The 23,209-nt window shown below is 32.3% G+C and overlaps 1 protein-coding gene across 1 annotated transcript in view; it reads right to left on the minus strand.

Moving 5' to 3' along the window:
• LOC148954306 (nucleoprotein TPR-like) overlaps positions 1–23,209 on the minus strand; it is a 101,232-nt gene that overhangs the window by 3,566 nt on the left and 74,457 nt on the right. The window contains exons 16-22 of the mRNA XM_089086235.1: positions 20,933–21,071; positions 14,202–14,413; positions 11,130–11,319; positions 9,350–9,460; positions 6,830–6,891; positions 5,240–5,446; positions 1,429–1,681 (exon numbers count right to left, since the gene is read on the minus strand). Coding sequence (XP_088942361.1) covers positions 1,429–1,681; positions 5,240–5,446; positions 6,830–6,891; positions 9,350–9,460; positions 11,130–11,319; positions 14,202–14,413; positions 20,933–21,071 — 1,174 coding nt within the window. The remainder of the gene's footprint in view (positions 1–1,428; positions 1,682–5,239; positions 5,447–6,829; positions 6,892–9,349; positions 9,461–11,129; positions 11,320–14,201; positions 14,414–20,932; positions 21,072–23,209) is intronic.

Below are 23,209 nucleotides of genomic sequence, written 5' to 3' on the forward strand. Positions count from 1 at the left end.
TAAGGGAAATGGGAACTTCCCAGGAGGGTGTAAAGAGGGAGGCTTGGATAGATTGGGATGGAGTCGGAGCGTGGGTAGCTGTACCGGTCTCAGGTGCTGCAGTGAGCTGTCAGTAGTAGTAGTTAAAAGTGACATAAATGTGGCATCATGATGCGGCAAGTACGCAAAGGCCAAATCTAAAGTTACTGACCACAGCGAGTAAAGGGAAGCAAGGTCAGGCTATTTTTAAAAGGACCGAAGACCCAATCGAGTTAAGGTAGGTAAAATTAAACAATGAAATCAAATTTTTTGCTAGCACGTATCCGTAAACAACTGATGTCTTGTTAGATTTTTGTATTTTAGGCCAATCGATACCTTAAACATCATTTTGCGAGGATCGGCGACGGCTGACTTTCTCAAAGACAAAGGGACCATTAGCAAATTTTCCCAGTACCACAGGGAACCACCAAAGCTGACAAATAAGTCAAATAATATTTGCTTAAAATTCTGGTAAAAACAGATAAGGGATTTTATACGTGTCGACAATACGAAAGGCTAACGAAAGGCTAGTTTGTTCAGCAATTGTTCTAATTGTTCAGCAAAGCACGTCTATTCAATGTACTTACAGCATAAACAAGACATCCCCAGTGTCGGCAAGGTGTAGCGGGTAGCACCACAGGGAACTCCTAAAGCTGTTAAATCGATCATATGATGCTTCCTTTGAGATGATTTTTTTTTTACATTTTTCAAACAGGTGTGCTCGAAGATTTTCAGAGACCGCCCTTTCCTAAACTTTAAAAAGAATGCTGCTCCGTGTAATCGAAAAAACAAAATTCACATTTCCTAAGGATGTAAGTTTCATTAAATCTGAATATATTTAATCTATTTATCTATATATAAATATATTAAATATATTTTATGTATATTAAATATATTTAATATATTTCATATATAATATATTTATATATATGTATATACATGAATATATTAAATATCTTTCTCCGGCAAAAAACATGACAAGTTTTTTCAAGATTTCTGGGAAAGTCTGCATCAGCTTTCAATTTCTGTCATTTATTCGGATGTTATATCCAAGCTCTACAAGTTACGGCAAGACCGCCCAATCAACTATAAATAGTTTGGTAAAAGAACTAAAAAAGTTTATGATGGACGAGAAACGATGATTCTTTTTTAAGGGTATCCCCTTAAAATTATTTTGTAATAAAAAAAGAAAAATGTAGGAAAAATGCTAAAAATACAAGTGCTACACTGCTTAAAACCTTTCAGGGTTCCGAGATGATTCTGCATAAAATTAAAGTTTGTAGCCTAAATAGTAAATACTCCTAACACACACACAGATAAGTACACTGACACTATGAACAAACGAAGAAACAGAACGTGTTTAAGAACAAAGAAAGAAGAAAACAAGAAAACAAAATGACATGCTGCTACCTGATCCGCTGCTAATTTCTATCTCCTCGATAGCAGAAGAGGAAGGCTGGACAACAGCAGATCGGAGTCCTTCCTTCACAGTTACAGCCAAACCTGTAGTCCGTCGTGCTGCTAATAGAGATCTTCGGAGATCTGCCTCTCTCTGAATACTTTCTGGAGTCTGAGTGACTGGCTCTTGAGACAGTTCTTCTTCTCTGGTACGCTTTTTCAATGATTCGTCGGGCGTAGAATCCGGCTCCCTCTGGCGTTTTGGCTGGAAAATACAGAGCTTAGAATGGCATTGTAAAGAATATGGCAGAACATTTGCAAAACCCAACCAGGATGCTGGGTTGTACTTCTCACAAAGTTTCATTAAGACCTAAAGCTCCTTTTGGTGCTGGTTCTGTGAACAAACTCTGTTCTAAGGGCACACGACTCTCCGTCTCTGTAAACATGAGCACGGAAGGAAATGATTTATTTACACTTAAAAATTGTTGTAATAACAGCATCCACCCCTTAGTCCTTAACCACATGAATATGTTCAAGCTAAAATACTGTAGTCTGCGAACTGCGAAGCACCGATGTCCTGATTCAATGCCTTCGGCCCTGAGTGCAATGCATGGTTGGGGCCAAATCAGGCCAGCTTTTCCTATGTTCCCCCTAGATTTCTCCGGGTACTCATTTGGAGCTGAGTCGACTCGGGCTGAGCTTACAGAGTCACACGGCTGACCCCCGTTGCAAACCATGTAACCAGCAAGACTAGGACTCGAACCCCTGTCCTCACAGACAAAGGATTTCAAGTTTAGCGCGCTAAAAACTCGGCTAGGTGGGCTAATAAGTATCAATAAGTATTAGACTTATTCAGACGCCGTTTTACTTCATAAAATGTAAAGGGAAGACAAACAACTTCTAGCTCAAAGAATTCTAACTGAAACTTATAGGCCAGAATATCGCAGCATTGCTTAGAATCTTTATAATGAGATAACCGAAACTATCATCTTTATCTTTATGATTATATGATTACAATCATAATACTGTTGCTTTAAGTTCTTCTGGGTATCAGTCTACTCGTAACGGGCGTAACTTATTCCCTCATAACCGTCATTAAGCGAAAACGACCAGCAAATGAAGAAAAATAAAATGTAATAGAAAAATATAAAGAAGTTATAAAATATAATTTTTTTAACTGTTCTTTTTTCGTTTTTTTTTACTGTTGAAAGAAAAATTAGGTAGTTTTAAGCACAATAAATCGCGTATATTTTAGCAAAACACATTAGTTTGCAAAACTTTTTGCAAACAATTATTATTAGAAGGGCAGAAAAAACAATTTTCTTTTCGTTCTTCAGTTTTTGAAAAATACACGTGGCAATATTTGAAATTGTAATAAAGAATAATAGGTAGCCCTTTTTTCTTTTCTTTGAAACTAAAGAAAATGAGGCCAATGCAGCACTATCGTCAAGAAAAAGCTAGATTTGATGAGATTAAAAGCTAAAATAGAACAAAGCTAAAACAATGGTATTAATAAGTTTTACTGAAAGAACACACTACAACTTATACATGCCAGCTTATACAAGGCAGACAGAGAGGAAATACTCGATTCGTCTCAAATGAAAAGTACTGAATGGAATACAAAGTAATGAGTGAAAACCGACAACAAGTTAACTTATTCGTTTACAGATGGTATTAAGTGAAAAACAGGATATAATGGTGTTTTTCTAGCCGTTAGGTTTTATTTCCACTAAAAGTCGAAAAACTTATTTCCACAAAAAAAAAAACTTGCAAACGTTCAGCATAATATAGGGTGGATTAAATATTAGTATTCTCATGTAGCTTTGTATACAGTCTACGGCTATATCTGGTCCCAGTGGGGAAGATGGGGTGGAACTGTTATTGTAGTAATCATTATATTTGGAAAGAATGTTGATTTGTAAATTAAATAGTACCATGCTATTGTTATTATATTGCTTCCTTTAGAGAAACCCATTGAACAGAATGTTACCATTACTAGCTGAATTCAGCAAATCTGGTTCTAATTCAGTCACTCATTTATTCCTTTTTACTAATTTATTTTACTTTTTTCTTTGTAATTTGCAGGAAAAGTTCTTGGTTATGTTAATTATGCATTTCAAATTAACGTTTCTTTAGTCAGTAGTTAGCAACTTAGAAACTTTTAGCTATAGTGTCTTCTGACAGATGCTGCTATATTTTGTCAAGGGAAAAGGAATTGTTCTATTTTTAAAATACATGAACAACAATTCATTACACTATAATCTAAAATTATTTTACCACCTTAACCAACACAATTAACAACTATTACGATCATTTACCAGTTATCATTTGCTAGTATACCACAAAGTACTATTTACTATATTCTCATTACAATATAACTTAGTATAATCGATTAATATACTGTTTCTTTAGTCAGCTGTTAGTAAGCTATGAACTTTTAGCTATAGTGTCTTCTGACAGATGCAGTTATATTTTGTCAAGGGAAAGAGACTAGCCTATTCTATTTTTGAAACATTTGAACAATAATTTACTGAACTATCATTTACAACTATTGAAACTTCGATTTTTTATACTGAATCAAAGTATTTGAAAATACTCTATTAATACTACTATTATTATTTTATTACTATTTTACCACAATAACTAACACAATTACCCGCTATTACCATTATTTACCAATAATGATAAGCTAATTTACCATTAAGTAGGCTATTATATAGTACTATTATGTTACTATGACATATGAATATATGACATATGAATTATATAACTTACTATAATCGTCTACTATAATGTTTCTTTACCCATCATAAAGTTAGAAGCTTTAAGTTATAGTTATTTCTGACAGATGGCGTTAAATGTGTCAAGAGAAAACGGCTAAGGGACTTTTCCATCCTTAAACTATTTTCACTATAGTTTACTATTCCATAATTTACCACTATTTCACTGTTACTGTTATTAATTTTTTAAATTAGTTCTGTTTGGAAGGTCATAAGAGTTTAAACGGGATTATTGAATATAAGCGAAAAATGAAGAAATATTTTTCTGATATTGAATTTTATTTTTAAATATAAATGTGAAAAAGGAGGGAGAAATAGAGTTAAGGAGGGAGTTTTTATTGAGTAGGGAAGGACAATATAGAATGAATGCGTGTACAAGTGAAAACAGCGTTGTCCATCAGGTAAATCTAAATATTTTTAATTTTTTTTAAATTTGAAAGTTTTTTAAAACATAAAAAATAACAAAATATATTTTAAATATATTTATATTAATGTTAAATATATTAACATTTTAAATCAACGAAAAAAGATTTTTTTTTCCAATTTTAAAGTGCGGATAATATCTTAATTGTTTTGACATTTAATAGTAGTTTCTTATTTTTTATTTACTAGTGTCAGTGAGACAAGAAGCGTTTCTATTATTCAAAATTTAACAAAAGGAGAAAAACTGAGGTCCCTCTATGCTCATATGTCTCATTGAAATCAAAATAATTAGATTCTTCCGAGAAAATTATTAATAAAAAACTATCTATTGGAAAATAGCAAATTTCTTCACATTTTTTCGGCAAGAGAAATAAACTTTTCAACACTAACTTGAAGAGGAACAGTATGTAAGCGGAATCTAAGGATTGGAGGTTCAAATCCTACCGTGTTCAAAAATTTTTAACTGCCATAGCCCAAAAGCTTCTAGCCTTGCCTTGAACGTATTAGTTTTAGTTAGAGTCCAGGCTACAACAGTGTGTAACAGGATTTCACTGCAGTAGGAACTAGAACCAGAAGTGCTGCAGGAATCAGAACATAGTTCTGGGTAAATTTATTGTTACCTTTTGCACCGATGTTCCGCTCTCAGAAACTGGAGCCTCTTGCTCAATTGATTTTGCTTGGGATGTTGAGGCTCCCTCACTAGGACCCTCCGTAGGTTGAGCCTCCGTTGATGGTGTTGGTGGCACCAAAGCCACAACTGGTGTCACAGGTCGTTCTGCTTGAATATTTACAGAAAGGAGTGCTGGGACAGAGCTAATAGTACTTGCCTAAAAGCAAAGAAAAGTTGAACTAAAAAAAGAAAAAAAAATCCTAATTTTAGCCCAGAGCCCTCCCCCCTCCTGTAAAAAGGTACCTATAAAGCATTTTTGTGGGATTTACACCCTCCGCATATGGAAAACCCTCTCAGCTAAAATTAGCGCAAAGATTGAGCAAGGTAATAGGGCTAAAGCTTCATACATAGGGTAATTTCTATAAGTTTAGAGTTAATACGCCAGGGAGTACTTTTATTTGAAAACAAAATTACTTGGTCATTATAAAAATAAAATTGAGGAGTCAGAATAAATTATTTTATTCTCTCTTGATTCTGTCTTCTTTATTCTCTTTCTCTTTATCAATCCCTGCCTTACTTCACTCCCTTTAGGAATTGCCTCTCCTTCAGATACAAAATAAATTAATGAACAGTAAGGAGTAGAGCGCTACCTCTTTTCAATATTTTTAGTTCTTTCTACAATTATACTTTAATTTATACTCTTTTACAATAATTACTAATAATTGCCCATCTTCTTTTGTTTTTGTTAACTCCTATTTTAAAATTTTTTTCATGGTGGAAATTAGCCAAAATAATGAAAATACAAAAGGGATTCGATAAGTGATTTACAGAGTTTTGGGGAATCTAGGGAATGGCTTTAGGTGGCCATGGATTCGCCACGTGCATAATATTTCTTATATTTTTCCCTTTGCGTTTTATGGACTCAATACAGGTAGCCTCTAAACTACTAACAAACTGACACCCCAATACGTTGAATTACGCTACTTTCCAATGTTAGGGTTAATTTCTTAGAAATGGGTAGATGAAACATAACATTTGTCGATGAAAATTAAAAATCTACCTAACCGAATTGTTGAATTCGTTTTAATATTTTTCCCTTTACGTTTTATGGACTTATCAAAGATAGCCTCCGAAATGCCGACATACTGATGCCAAACTACGTTAAATTATGCACAATTCAAAACAAAAGTACAAAAATTAAGATAATTAAAGGAAGAAAAACATATAAAATTTTTATTATTATACAAAATATATTTGTATCTTTTATAAATATATTAAAATTAAACTTAAATAAACACATTCAATAAATTTATTAATATATTTACGATATAAATATACTTCTAAATTTTAAAATAAAAATAACTAATAAAAAAAAGAAGACAAAACATGATAAAACATAGAATTTATCGTTGAAAATTGAAAATCTGCCTATCCAAATTATTGGAATTCGTTTTAAACAGCCACATTAGCGGCTGAACTTTCCAAACTGAACATCAATACTTACCCAATTGAACTTAATATATATTTTTATTTGTGTGATCACGAGAATGAATTGATTTTATGTTCAAACGAATTAGTCACTGAAAATTAAAAAATCCACCTTGTCAAATTGCACAAGTGCGTTAAATGCAAGTCTTTTTCCTTTTTTTGTAAATCCAGCAGCTAAATTGACAAGTTTCAACCAATTGTAACATAAGAAATTCTGAACCGAACCAAGGCCGCATCAAGGGAGAGCTTGACCCCAATTCCCAAATTTGGTCCGGCTTGTAAAAAAGTAACAAAAATACATATATAAACAATTTGTTTTATACGTTTTGTAAATTCTTTTTTAGTAACCCTCCATGCAATAAACATGCCCCCCCCCCCAAAAAAAAAATATCCTGGTGAAGGCCTTGCTTTTAACCTAATATAGCTTTTTTTATTTCTATGATGATACCTTAATAATAACTATACTTGAGGGGTGCATTTTATAGAACAGCTAATAATATTATCACTGATTCACTAAATTTTTTTTTTTAAAAAACTTTAAGGAACTGTACAGAACGTATGTGCATTACCATAATTTTGTTTATTATTTGTCATGTTTCCAAAAATTTAGGGGGTCGGGCCAGAAGGAGTTCGTCTAGTTTGAAGAGGCAATCCTATTGAGGTAGACTGCTGTTGTGGCGCTGCAAAAACAGAAACAAAAATAATGGATCTGCTTCTTTTATTTAATATTATATCAAATCAAATAAATTTTAATTAAAAAAAATAAATCTCAGAGTAAAATATCATAATTCTACTACTACTGTCAACTCACTGTAGCACCAAGCCGCATGAGGGCAATACAGCTACGCAGGCTTCTCCTCTATCCCAATCTATTTTAATCCCCCTTTTTACACCACACTAAGAAGTTCCTACTTTACTTAAATCTTTCCTTACGACATCCCCCACCGCATTCTGGGACGACCTACTTTTCGTTTGGTCCTAGATGGTTGGCCGACAATGACCATCTTTAGCAATCTGTCATCCTTCATCTGCAGAACGTGTCCTAGCCATCTCCAGCTTTCTCTCATTATAGCCATAGAAAGCAGGATTGAATCACATTTTCGTTCAGCTTACTGATTGAAATACTGTCAGCCAGCCGGGTACTAAATACTATTAAATTTATTATTATCATTATCATTTTTTTTTGTTTTACTATTGTCAATATCTTATCGACTTAAAACAGTATAAATTTTTATAATCTATTTACTTAATACAATTCTAAATTACAGAAAGACAAAGAAAACACCACAATTTTAATTTATAAATGAAACTTTCAGAAGCAAGAAAGAAAGAAAAAAAAAACATTTAAAACTGATAATATCATTAATTAAAAACATGCAAAGTGAACAAACATAAATGCCTAAATAAAGCTAGCAGAAAGCGAAGCTTGTAGCAAATGCTACCTATAATCAATTAATTTTTTTAAACAGTTTGTAGTAACAAACTGTAGGTAAGGAATGACGCGGCTCAATAGTAACCGAAATCTTAAGAATAGAATTTTGATATCAGTAGATCAATCAAAAGAATTGGGTTATTATGCTGATGAAACATATATACAGTAAGATTCAATAAGTTTAGTGTTACCAATCAAAGGCTACAAGCTTGAGAAAATTTGCTTTATTTTCCAAAAAGGGTTGAAATATCCCCTAAAAGTCGAGAAATCTTATTGTAAATTAGACCATACTGTAGATGTATTAAGCTCCCATCTGTAAAATGTGGAACTTTGTATTTTTGGCCAGAGGAAAGATCACAAATACGTGCTTTTTTTTTCCAGGGGTGACCCTATCGAACCAATGGCCCAAGAATATTGTGGGAGGGTTCATTTGAACGGAAATTAAATTTTTATTTCCCGTTTTAAGTAACCAAAACGATCGGAGGGTAGCTAGCTTCCCCCACGCTCCTTTTTCTCTAAAGTCGTCCGATTAAAAATTTGAGAAAACCATTTTGTTCAGCATAGTCGAAAGGTTCAATAATCCTACCTTTGGAGATAACAAGATCCCCCCGCCCTTAAAGCCCCTGGGGAAATGTCTTAAGTTATAAAATTTGCCCATTGTTTATGTATAATATTTGTTAATGGGAAGAATGCACACATTTTTCGGTCCGACGGGTGGGGGGGAATTCCCCACGGGGAGAATTTTCAATGGAGAAGGAAATTTCTGGGGGGGGGGGGAACTTTTCAGGAAAAATTTTACACTAGGGAAATTTCAAGAATGGCTATGCAAAATTGAAATTCCAAAATGAAAATTCCTATATTAATATATTAAAAATCAAAACGAACAGAAATTATTACATGTGTAAGGGGGTTATCCCCTCCTCAATACCCCACTCTTTAGGCTTAAGTTGGACTTTTTGTCCCAATTCTTTAAGAACGCCTTCTGAAACACAAGGTTCGGTTAATTAGAACAATGTGTAGCTCTTTTAAAAGTGCTAAAAACAAACTATAGCGTGAAACCGAGGTATTGAGGAGATGGCAACCCCAAGGCCTTATCCAGAGGAGGGGTTTAGGGGGTTTGACATTACACAAAAAAAGAAAATAACACAGATATTAAGAAAAAAACAAGGAACGAGAGAGAGAGAGAGAGAGAGAACTAACCAGGTGATGTCATCGGTCGGACATTGGCAGTTGGAGCTTCTTGAGGCAATGTTCTTGCTAGTTTCTGTTCCTTAATTCTTTGTAATTCCGTCGTTAATCTTTCTTTTTCACCTGGAAATCCAAAGCACATACAAAACAGAAATATAAACACAGTCCAAAAATTGAATCCGTGAGCGCATTTACAGTCTCTGTAAAGGATGTGTATCGTCATAATCATCCTTCATTTTAAGGAATATTTTCGGAAAATGTCTGTAATATGGGTGCTGCGTGCTGACAGCGCCCATACTCTTTCAGGAATATTCAAGTGTAAAATATGAGACTACATTCACATACTTACTAGTAAAGAAAGAGGGAGATGGGGAAATGTCCCTTATAAAAAAAAAAAAAATTCTCCAAAGAACTCCTCTTGAACACCAACGAGCCTAAAATCCATTATCGAAATTTTAGATATCACCCCAAGAAATATCTTAAGGCACTTATCCAACATGATTATAATTCTCGAAGCATTGTTGATACAACAACTAAAATTATGCTTATTTAATGACAGTTCAGCGGGAAGTGGCAGCCTCCTTCATATTTACGATAGCCCTGCATCAAACAGTTCGTAAAGATAGACTGTAAGATAAGATATAACTTTTTAAACAGAAGACTAAACTCCAAAATATTATATCGTAAATACAAGATTTTATGTTCATTCCCCAAGACGGCTCGAATAAAATCCAAGCTGTTTTCCATTTGTCTAAACTTTTATAAGATAATTTCTGAATAAGAAGGATTAGGAAGTTCACTTATTTAGGTTGCGAGGTTTCGTCTCAGGTAATAATGGCAGGAGTTTCAATTCATAAAACACAGGGAGGAGGGGCAATTTAACTTAAATGAAGATGCGAAAAAATACATCTTGAAAATCTTTTTTTTTTATTATTTATTTATTTATTTATTTATTTTTTTTTTTTTTTTTAATATCTAAAAATGCCAAAAGATACATTTTTCAAAATCTAGGGCGGGCAGTTGTGTTCAACTTCAATTACTTTGTCAAAAAACCAAGTTGCTCAGAAATTTTTGTCAGTTGCTCAGAAATTTAAAAAATAAACCCTTGTACCGAGCTCAAAAGAATTAGAACTACCAAATATTTATAAACATTTCTTCAATAACCTATAGCAAATGTACTGGTGTTTCTTTTCATTAAAGCTATTTTTTGTATATATATATATATATATATATATATATATATATATATATATATATATATATATATATATATATATATATATATATATATAATTCACGCATATATCTCAAACTTATGGTGCCTTTAAGCTTAATGGTCCGTCTCAACTCACCATTTGAGCTGAGCTCGCAAAATATGTTCCACCTGAAAATTTCTCAGCAAATTCCCGAGAAAAATACACAAACGAAAACCACTTTAAAAACATTTGTTCAAGCTGCTTCAAATAGTGTGTTTGAGGAAATTTTGAAAATCTCATTGATAAAATCGGATATATACTGTTTAATTATTATTAATGATTATTGTTAAAATATTATTAATTATACAAATGTAATATAAACTCGTATATATTGCCAAGGGCGTCTACAGGGGGGGGGGGGCTTTGGCCCTACTGGAAACCGGAGACTATAAAGTAGTTTTGAGGAAACCAAAGGAAACGAAGAAAGTTCTAAACTAAACATAATAATAGAAAAAGAAGGGAAACAACTTAAAAAGGGGGATGAAAATACGTTGTCAAATTGAGCAAGCCTGAGTATTAAAAACACATGGAATTACCGATACTCTCAGCTAAGTCTTTCTCAAGTTTGCCAACTTTGACTCTTAAAAGGTTAACTTCTCTGCTCAAATTTTCGATTTCTTCAAGATGAATTTTATTTTTCTGATTGAGGTCATTCACAGTCACATGAAGTTGGTCCTTTTCCAAAGAAGCGACTTTAGCCAGGTCTATTTCTTTTTTAAGCTTCTCCTAAGAAAAAAAAAACTTAATAAAGCTATGGAACAATTTACATTACAATTTTTGTTGATTTCGCTGCCTTAGCGTTGAATGGGGGGTATTTTTTTTGGAGAGATATGCTTTGGCACTTAGAAAGACTGCTAAAATAATCAAATTCTTCACAAACTTCCGATATACCAGAAGGCACAAAGCAAAAGTGCACAAAGTCATGATGAGGACATTGACAGGGACCTGATATTTTTTTGTTTTTTTTTTATATATGAATTTTTTTTCCCTTCAAATTAGTGACTTTAATTGGGTCTATTTCTTTTTGAACCTTATCCTTAAAAAAATAAAATGAAGCTTCTGCTGTTATTTCTTTTTTTTTAGCTCATTTAAACAAGCGTGTTACATTTCTAAATTTGTTGTTGAATGGTTTAATTTGTTTAGTTTTGTTAAATAAGTTTCGTTTAAGGGTAATTTATGGTAGTTTCACGCCTGAACAATAATTTGACTCTATTTCTGCTCATCTATGGTTTATTGTAGCTCTTTACTTTTCTTTGAAAACTTTTTTGTCGGAGAACTTTTCTTAAAATTGACAACGAAATATAAATCCTCTGCCAAATCAGAAGCTGTTTCCTATAGAAAGAGGCAGCATAAAAAAAAGAAGAAAAAAAGCTACTCAAGCAACAACAAAAATCCCCTTCTAGGTCATCTATTTTTTATTTTACGAAAGAGGTTCTTTGGAAAATCCTCGAAGAAAATTTCCCATATCCTTCACTCCTATCACCAGATGTGAATAAAAAAAAAGTTTAAACCAAAACACATCAAATTCGCCAAAGTTTTCCTTTGCGCCCCATCCACAGATATGAATCAAAATATTTTTCCTTTTTTCATGGCTGATATGAATAATACAAGTGCAAACCACATTAGACCAAACTGGCCAAAAAGTTTTCCTTTGCGCCCCATCCCCAGATATGAATCAAAAATATTTTTCCTTTTTTCATGGCTGATATGAATAATATAAGTGCAAACCACATTAGACCAAACTGGCCAAAAAGTTTTCCTTTGCGCCCCATCCACAGATATGAATCAAAAATATTTTTCCTTTTTTCATGGCTGATATGAATAATATAAGTGCAAACCACATTAGACCAAACTGGCCAAAAAGTTTTCCTTTGCGCCCCATCCACAGATATGAATCAAAAATATTTTTCCTTTTTTCATGGCTGATCTTAATAATACAAGTGCAAACCACATTAGACCAATCTGACCAAAAAGTTTTCCTTTGCGCCCCATCCACAGATATGAATCAAAAATATTTTTCCTTTTTTCATGGCTGATATGAATAATGCAAGTGCAAACTACATTAGACCAAACTGGCCAAAAAGTTTTCCTTTGCGTCCCATCCACAGATATGAATCAAAAATATTTTTCCTTTTTTCATGGCTGATATGAATAATACAAGTGCAAACCACATTAGACCAAACTGGCCAAAAAGTTTTCCTTTTCCTTTCCAAACCAGATTGGATAATAATGGCTACAATATTTTTCGTTGCATCCCTATCTGCTTATATGAATAACAGAAGTTTAAACTAGATTAGACAAAACTGGTAAAAAAAAGTTTTCCTTGCTAGAAAAAATATCAAATCTTTGGAACATGGTACAAAGGGATTTTCCATAAAGCTGTTCACAAATACCACAGAGAAACTTGGTATTTTGCAAACATTTGTCGACTTTATTTAACAGCGACAGAAAGAAGCTAAAATTTCATTTTTGCTACTTTTGCTATAACATCAATAACAATGCAACAAAGAAAAATGACCTACCAGGGTTAATCTGCGTTTACAAAAAAAAAAAAAAAAAAAAAGTTTTTATTCACTTTTCTTTCGATTTACGAATTCTAAACTGTATTTCATTGAAAACAATACATATCTTGAACAGTTTAGTATTTATAGGACCATAACTAGGTTTTTTTCGAAGAAAGGGGTATGATTTGTTCTTTTTTTTTATGAAAAAAATAAACTTTCCAAAACACATCAAAATTCGTTTATATGCATTGTCGTTGCTAAAAAAAAGCAACAAAAAACTTGCTTTAACACAATAATTATCTTCATTACTAAGGTAAAAAAAATAATAAACAAACAATTATTTAAGGTGTATGCTCCCTGTAAATAGAGCGATTTTGTGACAAGTGTGCAGCTGTAGGTTGCGCCAAAAGGACAAGATTCTTAGTTCATTGGCTGCATTAATCTCCGATCCATCCGTTGATTGAGCCAGAATTATGATATTACTAAGACCTTTTCTTGTAGAAGGATCTAAACTTGCTTGAAAATTAGGAAAACTCTCCTTTAAAAAAAAATTTACCCCGAAAATTCAACGTATTTTCAATTAAAAAAAAACCGTACATCTAATTTGAAAATATGATTTGGTATATGTATAGAGTTGAATCTCAGCTATTGGAAAAATGCGAAAATTTCACGTATTTTCAAAAAGAAAAAAAACGTACACCAAGTTTCAAAATATGATTTGGCAGGTGGATAGAGTTGAATCTCAGCTATGGTTTGATAGCAAAATTGTTGTTTTCTGATAAATAGAAACCACAGGAAAGTACGAAAATATTTCAAAATGTGCAGCACGAAAAGTTGCAAAATGTGCACCAAAAGTTGTAAATGTGCAAAAATGTGCAACACGAAAAGTTGCACAGGGAACATAAACATTAATAAAAAAGAATATACAAAATTTGTAAAAACGTGCAACACCAGAAGTTGCAGAGGGAACACAGACCTTATTAAAAAAAAAAAAAAAAAAATAAAATAACTAAATAAAAATCAATTTTCCTGCCATAGGTTTTTAAGTTTTTTTTTAGCGTTTTAGACACAACCCAAAAAAATTGCTGTTTGAAAAGAACTCACGCCATGGGCTTGAAGCTCCTCATTCTCCTTCTTCATAGCTCCTAGCTCCTTTTGAAGAGACGCCATTTGCGATAAGAGCGAGTCTCGCGACTCAGTCACCGATTTCAAAGATGACTCAAACTCAGCCACCTTTCCTGGCTCTTGTTTTATGCCCTCGGTCGTTGTTGACGGTTCGATAAATAATTCGCCAGTGGTTACTCGACGAATGCCATCTATAAAAGACCAAAAAATTAATATATTTTCATGCTATTTGTCATTCATTGCTGATTAGTTTTTTATATTCATTACTGATTGATAAGACACGAAAGCCTATTTTTAGGCCATGATTCTTATTTTCCCGGGAAAAGGAACGGGATGTCATTCAGAGCATTTCTTCTCATACAGACTGATCTCATATTCTTGTTCTTCTTGCAGCGTTTGATATGTTTTCTTAAATACTTGTAGTTGTATAGTATGTATTGCATTGCTAAGTATTATAATACTAGTATGTATTATTTTGTTTTACCCATTGTTTTATTTTCCCATTGATAAAGGCTTCCAGATACAAAGTCGACATATTCAAGTGTCTTACACACTGACCTCCTTAAAATGACTAACCTCATTATAAATGGCAAGTGCAAATTTCTTAATACTAATTTCACATATGAAAATGTCTAGTCTAATAAGGCTAACTTCATAATGCAAACTCCATGCTAACCACACTTGCGTCCGATAGTGTTTAAATAAGACTATATTGCACTAATTATATTTATAAAAATAACTATCACTGATTAAAAAAAACCAGTATTTAATACTATATTATAAAAATTACTATATTTTACTATACCTACTAAAATGGTATTTATTGCAGTATTTTTATTTTGTTACAAAAATTACTGTATTTTACTATACCTATTAAAATGATATCTAATGTGGTATTTTTTAATAATAATGTTATAATACTAACTTTAGATGAAACAGTTCGTGGTAACGAACTGTAAGTAAGGAGCGACCCGGCTCAATACTAACCAAAACTCTGAAAACCGGGATTTTAATACTAATACATATATCAAAAGAATCGGCTTGGCGATGCCAACCTCCGTTTTACGGCCCTTCAGCCAGGAAGTGCAATAGGGGGTTGGGACGAGCAATCCTGTGCTTTGGCACGCCCTTACTGTTTAAGTTTCGCCAGATTTCTCAGGTACACATTTAGAGCTGGGTCGACTCTGGCTGAGCTTACAGTGTCACGCCACTGACCCATGATTTATATATATAATAATAATAATTTATTTATGACCCACATATGAACATTATAAATCACACTGCGGAGTAATGGAAAATATAAAAGAAATAATAACAACATCATTACGAAATCAAACAACAACAACAAAAAAATACAAATTAACCGATATCACGATGAAAAAAACAAACTAAGGGGTCAGTGAAAGAAACAACATTACTAGTATTCATAATCATATTAGAAGTCACACTGGCCAGTCGCACGCAAGCATCAATGACACCATACCGGTATACAATATTTCTATTTTTAAAACGGCCGGGTAAATACATCCGTAAATCTTTTTTCCTCAGTAAGTGGTGGAATCCAGATAGAAAATTTACTCTTGGAGAGCAAAAACTATTATAAAGCCGAGCTAGACCCTTACGGTTATAACGCCCTCTATTTGGAGATATCTTACCATATGACACACGAATATTTTTTAATGCATTAGTAACCAACTCGGAGCAAGTTTCAGAAATGGACGGGCAAAACGATATACCAAGCCACTTAACTTTATCCAAACAGGGTAATGAAATCAAACCAAGGTTTAATGGAGATACAGAAAATCTACTATTAAAGCACATAAACTCACACTTTCCCATATTAACAGATAGGCCAATATCACTTAGTAGAGAAGACAGCTTACGGAAGTTCTGAGCCAGCCCTCGACAAGAAAAACTAACTAAAAGAACATCGTCGGCGTATGCAATATAACTTACGCAAATATCACGAAAAAACACAGTAGGAGATAGATGTTTTAAACAAGTAGCAAGGACACATTTAAATATATAAGGAGATAAAACTCCTCCCTGTCTAACGCCTTTCCTAACAGCTATCGAATCAGAAGTATTTGACAGCCACTTAATACGCACATAAGAATTATCTTACCAATATCGCAATGTAGAAATAACTTAATAATTGACTCCGGAAAAAGCAAGGGAATGCAAGGCCTGGGCGTGAACAACATATCAAAAGCCCCGGAAATGTCTACTGTGCAGCAATACAATGAACGCTTCTGGGCAAAAGCTTCCTTTAACAACCGGCTGAGCACATGATGCGCCTGGGGGCAACCAACCCCTCTTCTAAATCCTAGTTGAAAAGACGAAAAATTGCACCTAGAAGTTAGTTCAGGCAAAAGGACATACTCAAAAATCTTACTCATGAAGCAAGATACATTAATAGGTGTACAGTTCGAGCATGAATCTGGATCTTTACCGCGTTTAAGTATAGGCGTGACAGTACCGGACAGAAAACTATCAGGAACCAGAGATTCCTGACACATACCATCACAATCAGGAGAATCTGATCTATTTACTTTCTTCAGCGCCCAATGTAAATCACTCATACTTATCGCAGGGACTCTATATTGACAAACAGACACTGGCAGGACCGAACTAAGTAGATTCGAAAAATTTTTCTGAACACACTGATTAAATACGGAAAATATATCAATATAATGGCGCACAAAATTCATAAGGTTTAATTCCGACTGAGGTGGGGAAGAACACTTGCTGCTATTGATAACTCTATTCCAAGTCATTTTACTATTTGGAGCGTCCCACGCGTTGAGCCTTGCATTACGTAAACAAGATTTGTATTCTTTCTTCGTTTTTTGCTTGACTGTAAACACAGCACCGGAGGAGGGTCGATCGCAAGCGTTCCACAATAGCAACCAAAACTTTGCGCGGTTCTTTACTTTTTTCACTTCCGGATGTATATTCCACAGGGGCTTGCGAGACCCAGAACGCAGGTCTTCCTTAGAATCAGGGCACTTTATCGAAGTCTGGAGCAAGTGAAACAGGACTTTAATAGTTGAGAGTAGAGTGCATAAAGTAGTAATATACATCTCAACGTTTATCCGATTCCAATTGGGCTTTTGATACCATTTTGAATGGGGACCCTTAAAGTGGGCTTGAACATCAGGAGGCTCAATTAGGCACGAAAAAGGGAGATGGTCATCATTGATTTTATCTTCATCAACAAAAACCTCGGATTTAATTAGACCGGACTTAGACACAATAATATGGTCGAGGTTGGATTTAACGGAGCCTCGATTATGAATGTAAGTATAAGCCAGGTTCTTAGCAGCGACATGATAGACACTTGGCAGAGAATATAGCAGGAATTCAGATCGATCAGATGAGGTCAACATGTCAGTATTCATATCCCCGGCTAAGATCCAATCAATATTTTTATCTACAAATTTTATGAAGAGATTTCAGTTTATGGCAAGCTTTAGCAAAAGCAGTAAATGACTGAGTATTTCGATAATTGCATGGGATATACACATTTACAAAAGCCATTTTATTACACTGGATTCCTAGAATATTAGCATCAGAATAAATTTGCATAGGCTGATATCCCAACCGAATGAAGATAGCGGTGCCACCGGAATGGCGACCGCGGGTCTTTTTTGCTTCTCGAATAAATATATCATGTGTAAATACATGATAAATATATCATGTGTAGCAGACCGCCTTAAACTGTTCGTATTAACTTTGGAAAGTAGATGCTCCTGTAGGAATACAACATCAAAATTTAGCAGCTCGTCGATTTGCAGATCCTTATCTTTAGTACCATTAACGTTCAGAGAAACAAAACTTAAGGCTGTAGGAGAAGTCATCATGTTGTCTTGGCAAGCGCATTTCTCAATACCGAGCATTTTAAACTGTAAGAAACATGATTTCCTCCGCAATTGGCGCACTTAGGAGCAACTGAGCAAGGGTTGTCCGTGGTGTTTTCGTGAGCCCCAGCACAACGGGAGCATTTTGGTAAATCAGGAGAACGTGGGCATCTAGCAATAGTGTGATCTACCTCTTGTCACCGGAAACAACGACGCGGTAATTCATGATAGATTTCAACACGAAAAAGTTCATATCCAAGTCGGAGACCATGGTTAATTGCATTTTTCAGTGCTAACTGATCCACAAATTCCAAACGAAAACATTTTGAATGTCCTATTTTTATAGCACGTGCTAATCCCGGTAAGCTTTCCTTTAGAGATGATTCTGATACATTTTCAGGGATACCCCAAACAATACCAAGTGCTTTTTTTATCAAGGACCTTGGTTTGAACATTAGTTAGGCTCTTAGGCTGAGGCGGCAAGGGATACGGCTGGCTGCCAATCTTGAGTAACTGCGATCCACTTTTTATTCTGATTATCAGGTCTTAGACCTAAAATCCCTTCATGACCTTCAAGCGTATTCAATTTATCTTTTCGCAAACCAGGATCACTTAAAGCGGTAGGAACATTTTTCACAATTACTGCATATGTAGGTTTATCTTCAACTAAAAATGGAACGGCGGGGGGGGGGGAAGGCGGCTGGGTTTGAAGCTTTTCTGACAAAGCGCGTAATTCATTAAAACAGGCGTGTACCTTACTACTAAGCATGGAATATACCGATGCGGGAATTATCGGGATTTCACTCACGTTCCTTATCACGAAGTCCGGCCCTTTTATATCTTCAGAGTCACATCTTTCAAACGCTGCAATAATATCGGCAATACTATTTTGTTGGGCGTTGTTATCAACTCGCCTGGGTGGAACTTCCCTCGGAACAGCTTTCTCGCATCTAACACATCAGTAGCCGAAAAAAAATCCAAAGCATGATCTTTAATCGAATCGTGGCAAATCCCTTAATAGAGATTTTTCTGTATGAAATTCAACACTGGATTATAAAAAAGTTTATCTTTCGCCCAAATTCCAGGATCATTCATTTTCACTTACAGTAATATAGTCCATAAATTGTAATCCCTTATTCCACTTATGAAACCAAATTGCTTTGATTAATCGTGTCCGTAAATCATAAGCCGTAAAAACTTATGTAAATGTCCAAAAACTAGGTTAATAGATTAAGCAAAGGTTTTACTATAGGTCAGGAACTATACTCCTTTGACAAATATTGCGAAATCCAACTAACTTCACTGGGATTATGATTCAATGAAAAAGCTTACTGGTTTGACAATGTTAATAAAATATCCAATTTATGAGAGGTCCGTTCACTTTGAACTCTGAATCAATGATTCAGAGTTCATGTGTATATATATATATATGTATATAAGAGGTAATATACTATGGCAAACTATATGTATATAAGATATATATATATATATATATATATATATATATATATATATATATATATATATATATATATATATATATATATATATATATATATATATATATATATATATATATATATATATATATATATATATATATATATATATATATATATATATATATATATATATATATATATATATATATATATATATATATATATATATATATATATATATATATATATATAATATATGATAATATATATAATATAGTATATAAGATATATTATACATATAATATATATATATATATATATATATATATAATATATATATATATATATATATATATATATATATATATATATATATATAGATATATATATATATATATATATATATATATATATATATATATATATATATATATATATATATATATATATACTTAATTTAAAAAAAAAAAATTAAAAAAAAAAAAAAAAAAAAAAAAAAAAAAAAAAAAAATTATAAATAAAATTTATAAAATTTAAAAAAAATATAATATATGATAATATATATAATATATATATAATATATATAATATATATAATATATATATAAATATATAAATATAATATATATATATATATATATATATATATATATATATATATATATATATATATATATATATATATATATATATATAAAATATATGATAATATAATATAATATAGATATATATATAGATATATATATATATATAATATATATATATATATATATATAATATATATATTAGATGTATAATATATCTTATATTATATATATATATATATATATATATATATATATATATATATATATATATATATATATATATATATATATATATATATATATATATATATATATATATATATATATATATATATATATATATATATATATATATATATATATATATATATATATATATATATATATATATATATATATATATATATATATATATATATATATATATATATATATATATATATATATATTATATATATATATATATATATATATATATATATATATATATATATATATATATATATATATATATATATATATATATATATATATATATATATATATATATATATATATATATATATATATATATATATATATATATATATATATATATATATCTAAGCACATTAGCCTAGAGGTAGGTTCCCTGTTAGTTACATTCTGTCCGAGAATAGGCAGGTGGCCGACTACTGGGTGTCTTACCCTATATAATATTAAATTAGTCGTGTCTCTCTTTAAAATGCTATGAACACTATATTTATTTTTCATTTATTTTTCTCTTCTAAAATATTTATGCTTTGTGACATAATACTTTTTGGATTACTATTACGAAATTACCTTTCTTGGGAATGGTTTCATCAACTGTTTCTTCTTTAACAGGCAAGGCTGTAGCAGAGGGTTCTTCCTTCTTCAACTCATCCAGCTGTTTACGGATTTCTTCATACATGTTTTTATATTTGCGGCCAATCGCTTTCAGCTGAAATGAAATAAACACAGATTCATCAGACATCGTTCTACAGTTTTTGTCGACATTGCTTTTCATTGCTTAAAAACCAAGCGAAAAAGAGAGGCAAAATTGCATGAAAAAGAAAAGTGACGAAAAATACAGTATGATGTTCAACAAATCTGTGCTCAGACTGCAAGATTGGTCTGAAATCCCACTCCTCCCCTCCCACAAAATACTTTTGATCATAAAGCCCCCCGGGAGAAGGGTAAAAAGGTGAGCATGCGAAGTAAAAAATCTATAAACATAAAATAAAACTATTAAAGTATATAAAACAAGTTTGCAAGATATTACAAACAAAATGTATGTACACAAGGACAACCCCATGCAGATAAGAGGGGTGAGGCAGCTAGATATTGTACCCCCCTCAAAGAAAAATCACTTTCTGTCATCTAGTTTGGGGCAATTTGAAACTAGATTGCAATATTTCTTTTACAGAACAGTTGCGTCAGTTGAAGAGGAGGTGGGAGCACTTGCCCCCCCCCCCCCAAGATTTCGAAAAATATTTTTGGGGGTATTTATCATTGAAAATTGGTTTCTGGTGCTTCCACTAAAAAATAAAACAATTGAAAAAACATAAAACTACCCCCTCCCCCTTTCCTAGATATGAAAATACACTTTTCACCTGCCCCTCCCCCCTGATTTCCGTAAAATGAAGCCATTGAAACAGAAATTATGAACTTTTGAAATCTCACTTCAAAAAAGAAAAATGAATTAATAATATATTATCTTATATAAAACTGTTAATACGAGAACTTTTTAACTCGGCTGGATTTTTAGGGGATTTCCCGTTTTTTTCCCCAAAAAAAGGGTTCTTCCAAATTTCCAATGTTAACAAAAATTAAAAAATGGTGTTTCATGTTAATGTTTGTGTATTTTAAAACGCTAATTATCGTAGAAATTAAGAAAACCCACTTTTATTCGCGAAAAAATCGGGGATAATGCAAGCACTCTTAAATGTATTGAATTGCATTCATCAGATTTTCGTCAGCTATTGTTTTTAGAAAATTACACCACGAGAAATGTTGAAAATATTAATAGGGTGCTGGAAATGGTGTTGAATGTATGCGAATTTTTTTTTTTTTTTTTTTTTTTTTTTTTTTTTTTTTTGGCCGCGTTGTTAAATTATCCATTGACGTGTTCCGAGTTAGTAATTTTATTATTTTGTTTTTTGTCATGGCCATGTGACTTTTTTTTCGATATCTACGTATCTAAAAAAAAAAAAAAAAAAAAAAAAATCTATGTGTCTATTGATAAAATATGTTTGAATCCAACAGGAGCCTGTCAAAATTGAAAAAAAATAATTAATTAAACTGGAGCAAAAAAAAAAAAAAAAAAAAAAAAATCCAGAGTAAGTCTGCACAGCAGCAACAAAAATTCAATTGTTTTGATTTTTACAGTATTTGATTGGAATGCGAATTCGACAATTCTTTTTTTTAAGCTCGTGATAGTTGTTTGACATAAAATATTATCAAGTATTAATTTATCCCTCCCTCCCCCTCTCTAGTTTTTTTCGTTAATTGTAAGAATTTCATTTTTGTTCTTGGACACGTAGTTTTTTAATGTTATATTTCCCTATTTTGGGTCAGATTTGTATTGATCATTTTTATGTTGGACTGATTTTTTTAACTTTTGTCTTGCTGTCTTGGTTGCTTCTTGTCTTGCTTTCTTTTACTTGGAATGTGAAGCGAATTCTGCTCTGTTAGAGCTTCAGATAGCTCTAACCTTTCGAAATTAAATATTATTTTACCTTATCAAAATCCAAATGGCAATAGCAGACAATAACAGCCCGAACAGCAACAGAAAAAATTCAGAGTAAGTCTGGACGGCAACAACAGAATCCAAACAGCAACAGTAAACAACGACAACCCAAATAGCAACAGCACAAATTTAGCAACTCTTCAGTAACATTAAAAATCCAGGTAAGAAGACAGCAAGAGCCAAAATCCAGTACTATTTCAAGGTCAGCACAATAGAATATACAGATAACGTGAAGCAATGGACAGAAGTTAGGAAAGAGATGAGGTGTAATAGAACACATACGTACACGTAAATTACCCGGTACATGCAAATTATGCTTATAAATTACGGGTATATCTAAATTATGCATG

This window comes from Artemia sp. Qi Xiang Cuo, chromosome 3, assembly GCF_049724085.1.
Source record: "Artemia sp. Qi Xiang Cuo chromosome 3, ASM4972408v1, whole genome shotgun sequence".
Lineage (NCBI taxonomy): Eukaryota > Metazoa > Arthropoda > Branchiopoda > Anostraca > Artemiidae > Artemia > Artemia sp. Qi Xiang Cuo.